Source organism: Ranitomeya imitator, chromosome 2 (genome assembly GCF_032444005.1).
Source record: "Ranitomeya imitator isolate aRanImi1 chromosome 2, aRanImi1.pri, whole genome shotgun sequence".
Lineage (NCBI taxonomy): Eukaryota > Metazoa > Chordata > Amphibia > Anura > Dendrobatidae > Ranitomeya > Ranitomeya imitator.
This window is the reverse complement of record NC_091283.1, coordinates 853,013,431-853,025,351: the sequence shown is the minus strand read 5'-3', so window position 1 is coordinate 853,025,351 and position 11,921 is coordinate 853,013,431. Positions and strand designations below refer to the sequence as shown.

The 11,921-nt window shown below is 51.4% G+C and overlaps 1 protein-coding gene across 1 annotated transcript in view; it reads left to right on the top strand.

The window, feature by feature from the left end:
• The first annotated feature begins 720 nt into the window (after positions 1 to 720).
• Positions 721 to 11,921, top strand: part of RAB11FIP2 (RAB11 family interacting protein 2) — an 88,267-nt gene continuing 77,066 nt past the window's right edge. Inside the window, exons 1-2 of the mRNA XM_069754401.1 lie at positions 721 to 935; positions 994 to 1,393. Coding sequence (XP_069610502.1) covers positions 1,050 to 1,393 — 344 coding nt within the window. The 5' untranslated portion in view covers positions 721 to 935; positions 994 to 1,049. The remainder of the gene's footprint in view (positions 936 to 993; positions 1,394 to 11,921) is intronic.

Sequence of the window (11,921 nt, the reverse complement as noted above, 5' to 3'; positions counted from 1 at the left end):
CCGCTCCTCCTCTCACTAGGATATAGTATTCTTATATATATACAGGACCTGCTCCTCCTCTCACTAGGATATAGTATTCTTATATATATACAGGACCTGCTCCTCCTCTCACTAGGATATAGTATTCTTATATATACAGGACCCGCTCCTCCTCTCACTAGGATATAGTATTCTTATATATATATATATATATATACAGGACCTGCTCCTCCTCTCACTAGGATATAGTATTCTTATATATACAGGACCCGCTCCTCCTCTCACTAGGATATAGTATTCTTATATATACAGGACCCGCTCCTCCTCTCACTAGGATATAGTATTCTTATATATATACAGGACCTGCTCCTCCTCTCACTAGGATATAGTATTCTTATATATAGTCAGGACCCGCTCCTCCTCTCACTAGGATATAGTATTCTTATATATACAGGACCCGCTCCTCCTCTCACTAGGATATAGTATTCTTATATATAGTCAGGACCCGCTCCTCCTCTCACTAGGATATAGTATTCTTATATATACAGGACCCGCTCCTCCTCTCACTAGGATATAGTATTATTATATATAGACAGGACCCGCTCCTCCTCTCACTAGGATATAGTATTCTTATATATAGACAGGACCCGCTCCTCCTCTCACTAGGATATAGTATTCTTATATATACAGGACCCGCTCCTCCTCTCACTAGGATATAGTATTCTTATATATACAGGACCCGCTCCTCCTCTCACTAGGATATAGTATTCTTGTTGAGGATTCTATACTCCGCTCCAATCACGGCCGCTGTTTCCGGTTCTGCAGTGAGGAGACCGTCAGCTGGTTGGCGGTGGCTCCGGTGCTGACAGCGGCCTTTCCCTGGGTGCTGTGGAGGCGCGGTACAGCGGGGTGCGGCCGGACAGTGAGGTCGGTGGTCGCTGCGGCCGGACAGTGAGGTCGGTGGTCGCTGCGGCCGGACAGTGAGGTCGGTGGTCGCTGCGGCCGGACAGTGAGGATGATGGCGCCGCCCGGTCCCCCCGCCACGCTCCGGTAGATCCGGGCCCCGGAGGATGGAGGCGGCGGAGCGCTGGCGGCCCACCCATGTGCAGGTGACGGTGCTGCGGGCCCGGAACCTCCAGCCCAGGGGGAAGCATGGCGCCAACGACACGTACAGCATCATCCAGCTGGGCCGGGAGAAGTACTGCACGTCCGTGGTGCAGAAGAGCCTGAGCCCGGTGTGGGGGGAACAAGCCGCCTTCGAGCTGCCCGGGATGATGGACCCGCAGAGCCCGGAGCGGGGCCGCCTGCTGCTCACCGCCATGCACCGCTCCCTGGTCGGGCCGGACACGTTCCTGGGGCAGGTGGGCATCACCCTGGGCGGCCTGTGCGAGGAGGAGAACCGGAGCAGCACCGGGTGAGTGCCAGGAAATCAGGACTGCAGCTCTGGAGGTGACTGGAGGATTATTTTCCCCCCCATCAGCGCAGCCCCTCAGTTTATTCCCCCCATCAGCGCAGCCCCTCAGTTTATTCCCCCCATCAGCGCAGCCCCTCAGTTTATTCCCCCCATCAGCGCAGCCCCTCAGTTTATTCCCCCCATAAGCACAGCCCCTCAGTTTATTCCCCCCATCAGCACAGCCCCTCAGTTTATTCCCCCCCATCAGCGCAGCCCCTCAGTTTATTCCCCCCAATCAGCGCAGCCCCTCAGTTTATTCCCCCCCATCAGCGCAGCCCCTCAGTTTATTCCCCCCCATCAGCACAGCCCCTCAGTTTATTCCCCCCCATAAGCACAGCCCCTCAGTTTATTCCCCCCATCAGCACAGCCCCTCAGTTTATTCCCCCCCATAAGCACAGCCCCTCAGTTTATTCCCCCCATAAGCACAGCCCCTCAGTTTATTCCCCCCATCAGCACAGCCCCTCAGTTTATTCCCCCCCATCAGCGCAGCCCCTCAGTTTATTCCCCCCCATCAGCGCAGCCCCTCAGTTTATTCCCCCCCATCAGCACAGCCCTTCAGTTTTAGCCTAATTTACTTTAGACGACGCTGGAGGTACGTTTAGAGCAAGGATTATGAGACTAGTAAATATTATAATTTTTACTCCAAAAAGATTAGGTAGTGTTTACAAAAGTATATAAAAAGATATTACCAAAATGAGACATGTATGTACAAGAACAATTACAAAATAAAAGGGATTAAAGATGAAAGTGAACTTACATTTGTCTTATATCATGGCTATCCATGCGGCGTGGGGGAGGGGTGACTTCAAAATGCATCAAAGTTTCTCTTTTGCTGGCTCCCTGGGCAAAAGCCTAGTGCAAAATGAGCTCCCACTATCTTACACCCCCCTGGTATTGCCATCACTGAGTGGGCTGCGCCATGGACTCCACTCCCCTTTCCAAAGAGACTCACAACTTTATTAAAACTCATATCCGTCCTAGCGTACGCTGGGAACTTCATAGAGTGACGACAAAAGTATTACTGGTCCTCTCACGAGGTTAGCTTCCATTTAAGTCTACACATGGGGTAGCTGTGTGACCCAGTTAAAGGGAACCTGTCACCCCGTTTTTTCAGATTGAGCTATAAATACTGTTAAATAGGGCCTGCGCTGTTCGTTACTATAGTGTATGTAGTGTACCCTGATTCCCCATGTATGCTGAGAAATACATTACCAAAGTCGCCGTTTTCGCCTGTCAATCAGGCTGGTCTGGTCAGGTGGGCGTGTTCACAGCGCTCTTTTCTCCCCCAGCTTTCCATTGGTGGCGTAGTGGTGTGCGCATGTCCAAGGTCCGAATTCCCTGCGCCCACGTGAAGACACAGCGCGCGATCTGCGCTGTCATCCCTTTCATCGGTGGGGGCGGCCATCTTCCTGGGGCCGCGCGTGCGCAGATGGAGTGCTCTGCTGCACGGGGCTTCAGGAAAATGGCCGTGGGATGCAGCGCGTGCGCACAAGAGATCGCGGCGGCCATTTTCCCAAAGCCGAGATGCAAACTCGGACCTTGGACATGCGCACACCACTACGCCACCAACGGAAAGCTGGGGAAGAAAAGAGCGCTGTGAACACGCCCACCTGACCAGACGAGCCTGATTGACAGGCGAAAACGGCGACTTTGGTGATGTATTTCTCAGCATAGGTGGGGAATCAGGGTACACTACATACACTATAGTAACGAATAGCGCAGGCCCTATTTAACAGTATTTATATCTCATTCTGAAAAAACGGGGTGACAGGTTCCCTTTAAGCTAAGCACTTAGCATAGAAAAACACTGCGTGTCGCTCTTCCCTGGCACATCCCAAATACAGGTCCTTCTCAAAAAATTAGCATATAGTGTTAAATTTCATTATTTACCATAATGTAATGATTACAATTAAACTGTCATATATTATAGATTCATTATCCACCAACTGAAATTTGTCAGGTCTTTTATTGTTTTAATACTGATGATTTTGGCATACAACTCCTGATAACCAAAAAACCTGTCTCAATAAATTAGCATATTTCACCCATCCAATCAAATAAAAGTGTTTTTTAATAACAAACAAAAAAACCATCAAATAATAATGTTCAGTTATGCACTCAATACTTGGTGGGGAATCCTTTGGCAGAAATGACTGCTTCAATGCGGCGTGGCATGGAGGCAATCAGCCTGTGACACTGCTGAGAGGTTATGGAGGCCCAGGATGCTTCAATAGCGGCCTTAAGCTCATCCAGAGTGTTGGGTCTTGCGTCTCTCAACTTTCTCTTCACAATATCCCACAGATTCTCTATGGGGTTCAGGTCAGGAGAGTTGGCAGGCCAATTGAGCACAGTAATACCATGGTCAGTAAACCATTTACCAGTGGTTTTGGCACTGTGAGCAGGTGCCAGGTCGTGCTGAAAAATGAAATCTTCATCTCCATAAAGCATTTCAGCCGATGGAAGCATGAAGTGCTCCAAAATCTCCTGATAGCTAGCTGCATTGACCCTGCCCTTGATGAAACACAGTGGACCAACACCAGCAGCTGACATGGCACCCCACACCATCACTGACTGTGGGTACTTGACACTGGACTTCAGGCATTTTGGCATTTCCTTCTCCCCAGTCTTCCTCCAGACTCTGGCACCTTGATTTCCGAATGACATGCAAAATTTGCTTTCATCAGAAAAAAGTACTTGGGACCACTTAGCAACAGTCCAGTGCTGCTTCTCTGTAGCCCAGGTCAGGCGCCTCTGCCGCTGTTTATGGTTCAAAAGTGGCTTTACCTGGGGAATGCGGCACCTGTAGCCCATTTCCTGCACACGCCTGTGCACGGTGGCTCTGGATGTTTCCACACCAGACTCAGTCCACTGCTTCCTCAGGTTCCCCAAGGTCTGGAATCGGTCCTTCTCCACAATCTTCCTCAGGGTCCGGTCTCCTCTTCTCGTTGTACAGCGTTTTCTGCCACATTGTTTCCTTCCAACAGACTTACCATTGAGGTGCCTTGATACAGCACTCTGGGAACAGCCTATTTGTTGAGAAATTTCTTTCTGGGTCTTACCCTCTTGCTTGAGGGTGTCAATGATGGCCTTCTTGACATCTGTCAGGTCGCTAGTCTTACCCATGATGGGGGTTTTGAGTAATGAACCAGGCAGGGAGTTTATAAAAGCCTCAGGTATCTTTTGCATGTGTTTAGAGTTAATTAGTTGATTCAGAAGATTAGGGTAATAGGTCGTTTAGAGAACCTTTTCTTGATATGCTAATTTATTGAGACAGATTTTTTGGGTTATCAGGAGTTGTATGCCAAAATCATCAGTATTAAAACAATAAAAGACCTGACAAATTTCAGTTGGTGGATAATGAATCTATAATATATGAAAGTTTAATTGTAATCATTACATTATGGTAAATAATGAAATTTAACACTATATGCTAATTTTTTGAGAAGGACCTGTATGTAACTTTCACACCTATCTCACTACCTGGTGTCGAATAACAATAATTTTTATTTATATAGCGCCAACATATTCCGCAGCACTTTACATTATAGAGGGGACTTGTACAGACAATAGACATTACAGCATAACAAAAATTACAGATCAAAGTGAGGGCCCCGATCACCAGATACAGGAGGAGCGAGGGCCCCGATCACCAGATACAGGAGGAATGAGGACCCCGATCACCAGATACAGGAGGAGTGAGGGCCCCGATCACCAGATACAAGAGGAGCGAGGACCCCGATCACCAGATACAGGAGGAGTGAGGGCCCCGATCACCAGATACAAGAGGAGTGAGGGCCCCGATCACCAGATACAAGAGGAGTGAGGGCCCCGATCACCAGATACAAGAGGAGTGAGGGCCCTGATCACCAGATACAGGAGGAGTGAGGGCCCCGATCACCAGATACAGGAGGAGTGAGGGCCCCGATCACCAGATACAGGAGGAGCGAGGGCCCCGATCACCAGATACAGGAGGAGCGAGGGCCCCGATCACCAGATACAAGAGGAGTGAGGGTCCCGATCACCAGATACAGGAGGAGTGAGGGCCCCGATCACCAGATACAGGAGGAGTGAGGGCCCCGATCACCAGATACAGGAGGAGTGAGGGCCCTGATCACCAGATACAAGAGGAGTGAGGGCCCCGATCACCAGATACAAGAGGAGTGAGGGCCCTGATCACCAGATACAAGAGGAGTGAGGGCCCCGATCACCAGATACAAGAGGAGTGAGGGCCCCGATCACCAGATACAAGAGGAGTGAGGGCCCCGATCACCAGATACAAGAGGAGTGAGGGCCCTGATCACCAGATACAAGAGGAGTGAGGGCCCCGATCACCAGATACAAGAGGAGTGAGGGCCCCGATCACCAGATACAAGAGGAGTGAGGGCCCCGATCACCAGATACAAGAGGAGTGAGGGCCCTGATCACCAGATACAAGAGGAGTGAGGGCCCCGATCACCAGATACAGGAGGAGTGAGGGCCCCGATCACCAGATACAGGAGGAGCGAGGGCCCCGATCACCAGATACAGGAGGAGCGAGGGCCCCGATCACCAGATACAAGAGGAGTGAGGGTCCCGATCACCAGATACAGGAGGAGTGAGGGCCCCGATCACCAGATACAGGAGGAGTGAGGGCCCCGATCACCAGATACAGGAGGAGCGAGGGCCCCGATCACCAGATACAGGAGGAGCGAGGGCCCCGATCACCAGATACAGGAGGAGCGAGGGCCCCGATCACCAGATACAGGAGGAGTGTGAGGGTCCCGATCACCAGATACAGGAGGAGTGAGGGTCCCGATCACCAGATACAGGAGGAGTGAGGGCCCCGATCACCAGATACAAGAGGAGTGAGGGTCCCGATCACCAGATACAGGAGGAGGGAGGGCCCCGATCACCAGATACAGGAGGAGCGAGGGCCCCGATCACCAGATACAGGAGGAGCGAGGGCCCCGATCACCAGATACAGGAGGAGCGAGGGCCCCGATCACCAGATACAGGAGGAGTGAGGGCCCCGATCACCAGATACAGGAGTGAGGGCCCTGCTGCTCGCTAGGTTACAATCTGAGGAAAAAGGGAGACACGAGAGGTGGATGGTAACAATTGCTTTAGTTATTCGGACCAGCCATAGTGTAAAGGTACCGTCACACTAAGCGACGCTGCAGCGATACCGACAACGATGTCGATCGCTGCAGCGTCGATGTTTGGTCGCTGGAGAGCTGTCACACACAGCTCTCCAGCGACCAACGATCCCGAGGTCCCCGGTAACCAGGGTAAACATCGGGTTACTAAGCGCAGGGCCGCGCTTAGTAACCCGATGTTTACCATGGTTACCAGCGTAAACGTTAAAAAAACAAACACTACATACTTACCTTCAGCTGTCTGTCCCCCGGCGCTCTGCTTTCCTCTGCACTGTCAGCGCCGGTCAGCCGGAAAGCAGAGCGGTGACGTCACCGCTGTGCTTTCCGGCTGGCCGGCGCTGATGCAGGAGGAGTGCAGAGAAGCAGAGCGCCGGGGACAGACAGCTGAAGGTAAGTATGTAGTGTTTGTTTTTTTAACGTTTACGCTGGTAACCATGGTAAACATCGGGTTACTAAGCGCGGCCCTGCGCTTAGTAACCCGATATTTACCCTGGTTACCAGTGAAGACCTCGCTGGATCGGTGTCACACACGCCGATTCAGCGATGTCAGCGGGAGATCCAGCGACGAAATAAAGTTCTGGACTTTCCTCAGTGACCAACGATCTCCCAGCAGGGGCCTGATCGTTGGTCGCTGTCACACACAACGATTTCCTTAACGATATCATTATGTGTGACGGTACCTTTAGGATCGGGTGTTCATATAAAGCTGCATGAACCGGTTATCAGCCTGAATATGTAGCAGTACAGACACAGAGGGCTATTAACTGTATAAAGTGTATGAGAACATGATGTGAGGAACCTGATTATGGTTTAAGTTTTTTAATTGGACCACACAGGGATAGTTAGTTTAATGTGTTGAGGCGGTAGGCCAGTCTGGACAAATGCGTTTTTAGGGCACGCTTAAAACTGTGGGGATTAATCGTATTAACCTGGGTAATGCATTCCAAAGAATCGGCGCAGCACGTGTAAAGTCTTGGAGACGGGAGTGGTAGACTGAGACCAGGGAGGAGATGTAGGGTAGTGCTGAGTCATGGAGGGCACGGGTAGGGTGGTAGGCTGAGACCAGAGAGGAGATGTGGGGTGGTGCTGAGCCATGGAGGTCACGGGTAGGGTGGTAGACTGAGACCAGGGAGATGTAGGGTGGTGCTGAGCCATGGAGGTCACGGGTAGGGTGGTAGACTGAGACCAGGGAGGAGATGTAGGGTGGTGCTGAGCCATGTCGAGCACAGGTAGGGTGGTAGACTGAGACCAAGGAGGAGATGTAGGGTGGTGCTGAGTCATGGAGAGCACAGGTAGGGTGGTAGACTGAGACCAGGGAGGAGATGTAGGGTAGTGCTGAGTCATGGAGGGCACGGGTAGGGTGGTAGGCTGAGACCAGGGAGGAGATGTAGGGTGGTGCTGAGCCATGGAGGGCACGGGTAGGGTGGTAGGCTGAGACCAGGGAGGAGATGTAGGGTGGTGCTGAGCCATGGAGGGCACAGGTAGGGTGGCAGGCTGAGACCAGGGAGGAGATGTAGAGTGGTGCTGAGCCATGGAGGGCACGGGTAGGGTGGTAGGCTGAGACCAGGGAGGAGATGTAGGGTGGTGCTGAGCCATGGAGGGCACAGGTAGGGCGGTAGACTGAGACCAGGGAGGAGATGTAGGGTGGTGCTGAGCCATGGAGAGCACAGGTAGGGCGGTAGACTGAGACCAGGGAAGAGATGTAGGGTGGTGCTGAGCCATGAAGGGCACGGGTAGGGTGGTAGACTGAGACCTGGGAGGAGATGTAGGGTGGTGCTGAGCCATGGAGAGCACAGGTAGGGTGGTAGACTGAGACCAAGGAGGAGATGTAGGGTGGTGCTGAGCCATGTCGAGCACAGGTAGGGTGGTAGACTGAGACCAGGGAGGAGATGTAGGGTGGTGCTGAGCCATGGAGGGCACGGGTAGGGTGGTAGACTGAGACCAAGGAGGAGATGTAGGGTGGTGCTGAGCCATGGAGAGCACAGGTAGGGTGGTAGACTGAGACCAGGGAGGAGATGTAGGGTGGTGCTGAGCCATGGAGAGCACAGGTAGGGTGGTAGACTGAGACCAGGGAGGAGATGTAGGGTGGTGCTGAGCCATGGAGGGCACGGGTAGGGTGGTAGACTGAGACCAAGGAGGAGATGTAGGGTGGTGCTGAGCCATGGAGTGCTTTGTGGATGAGGGTAGTAGTTTTGTACTGGATTCTGGAGTGGATGGGTAACCAGTGTAATGACTGGCACAGGGTAGAGACATTGGTGTAACGGTTGGTGAGGAATATGATCCTGGCTGCAGCATTCAGCACAGATTGGAGCGGGGAGAGTTTGCTAAGGCTACGTTCACATTTGCGTCTTTGGGCGCAGCGTCGTCAACGAATACCGACGCATGCGTCATGCGCCCCTATATTTAACATGGGGGGGCGCATGGACATGCGCCGGTATGCGTTGTCATGCGTTGTATGACGCATGCGTTTTTTTGGGCGCACCAGACAGAGTGCGGACGATTCTACAGGTTGCAGTTTTGATGCGTCACATTTCCGAAGAAAAACGCATGCAACGCAACTGCGTCGTAAATGCGCCAACAAAACACATTAGTGTCTATGAAAAACGCATAGGGCGCAGGTACCTGCGTTGAGGCGCGTTTTTTGACGCATGCGCCGTTTGACTAAATATATTTTTTTGGGGCGTTTTTGATCTTCAATTGTATAGGACAACGCATTCGTCAAAAAACGCGTTATGTATGCGTTTGACATGCGTTGTGCGTTGCGTCGACGACGCTGCGCCCAAAACGCAAATGTGAACGTAGAGGGAGGCTGATTAGTAGAGAGTTACAATAGTCCAGTCGAGAATGAATAAGAGAAACAGTCAGAGTTTTTGCAGAGTCGAAAGTAAGAAAAGGGCGAATTCTAGAAATGTTTTTGAGATGCAGATAAGAAGAGCGAGCCAGTGATCGGATGTAGGGGGTGAATGAAAGCTCGGAATCAAGGATGACCCCAAGGCAGCGGGCATGTTGCTTTGGAGTAATGGTGGAACCGCACACGGAGATGGCAATGTCAGGCAAAGGTAGGTTAGTAGAGGGAGAAAACACGAGGAGTTCAGGTTTTGACAGGTTCGGTTTCCGATAGAGGGAGGACATGATGTTAGAGACAGCGGTAAGACAATCACTGGTGTTTACTAAAAAGGTTGGCGTGATATCAGGAGAAGAGGTGTATAATTGGTGTCATCAGCATAGAGATGGTACTGGAAACCAAATCTACTGATTGTGTGTCCAATAGGGGCAGTATACAACGAGAAGAGGAGGGGGCCTAGGACTGATCCTTGAGGAACCCCAACAGTAAGGGGAGAGGGCCTAGGACTCATCCTTGAGGAACCTCAACAGTAAGGGGAAGGTGAGAGGAGGAGGAACCAGGAAAACATACAGTGAAGGAGCGGTCAGAGAGATAGGAGGAGAACCAGGAGAGAACGATGTCCTTGAGGCCGATGGAGCGGAGCATAGTGAGGAGGAGCTGATGATCCACAGTGTCGAATGCTGCAGAGAGATCCAAGAGAATTAGCATGGAGTAGTGACCATTAGATTTAGCTGTTAGTACCGTATATACTCAAGTATAAGCCGAGATTTTCAGCCCATTTTTTGGGCTGAAAGTCCCCCTCTCGGCTTATACTCGAGTCATACCCGGGGGTCGTTAGGTGAGGGGGAGCAGGTGAGGGGGAGCGGGGGCTGTGTAATTATACTCACCTACTCCCGGCGCGGTCCCTGCTTCTTCCAGTGAAGCAGCTTCCTGTACTGAGCGGTCACATGGTACCGCTCATTACAGTAATGAATATGCGGCTCCACCTCCCATAGGGGTGACCACTCAATACAGGAAGAAGCTGCAGCGCTGGAAGAAGCAGGGACTGCACAGTGCCAGGAGTAGGTGAGTATACGGGGAGGGGAGCGCAGCGCTGCGCGATATTTGCCGCTCCTCGTTCTGGTGCGGCTCCGTCTTCTTCGTCCTCTGGCAGTGACGCTCAGGTCGGAGGGCGCGATGACGTGGTCAGTGCGCGCCCTCTGCTGAACGTCAGTGCTAGACGGAGCCGCACGAAGAGCAGGTAAATATTGAAAGTGCCGGGGTCCTGAGCGAAGAGAAGTGAGTATGTGATTTTTTTTTTTATCGCAGCAAAAGCATATGGGCAAGTGACTGTATGGAGCATCTTATGGGGCCATAACACTTGTGCAGCACTATAATGGGGCAAGTGACTGTATGGAGCATCTTATGGGGCCATAACACTTGTGCAGCACTATAATGGGGCAAGTGACTGTATGGAGCATCTTATGGGGCCATAACACTTGTGCAGCATTATATGGGGCAAGTGGCTGTATGGGGCATCTTATGGGGCCATAACACTTGTGCAGCACTATAATGGGGCAAGTGACTGTATGGAGCATCTTATGGGGCCATAACACTTGTGCAGCATTATATGGGGCAAGTGACTGTACGGAGCATCTTATGGGGCCATAACACTTGTGCAGCATTATATGGGGCAAGTGGCTGTATGGGGCATCTTATGGGGCCATAACACTTGTGCAGCATTATATGGGGCAGTGACTGTATGGAGCATCTTATGGGGCCATAACACTTGTGCAGCACTATAATGGGGCAAGTGACTGTATGGAGCATCTTATGGGGCCATAACACTTGTGCAGCACTATAATGGGGCAAGTGACTGTATGGAGCATCTTATGGGGCCATAACACTTGTGCAGCACTATAATGGGGCAAGTGACTGTATGGAGCATCTTATGGGGCCATAACACTTGTGCAGCATTATATGGGGCAAGTGGCTGTATGGGGCATCTTATGGGGCCATAACACTTGTGCAGCACTATAATGGGGCAAGTGACTGTATGGAGCATCTTATGGGGCCATAACACTTGTGCAGCATTATATGGGGCAAGTGACTGTACGGAGCATCTTATGGGGCCATAACACTTGTGCAGCATTATATGGGGCAAGTGGCTGTATGGGGCATCTTATGGGGCCATAACACTTGTGCAGCATTATATGGGGCAGTGACTGTATGGAGCATCTTATGGGGCCATAACACTTGTGCAGCACTATATGGGGCAAGTGGCTGTATGGGGCATCTTATGGGGCCATAACACTTGTGCAGCATTATATGGGGCAGTGACTGTATGGAGCATCTTATGGGGCCATAACACTTGTGCAGCATTATATGGGGCAAGTGGCTGTAAGGGGCATCTTATGGGGCCATAACACTTGTGCAGCATTATATGGGGCAAGTGACTGTACGGAGCATCTTATGGGGCCATAACACTTGTGCAGCATTATATGGGGCAGTGACTGTATGGAGCATCTTA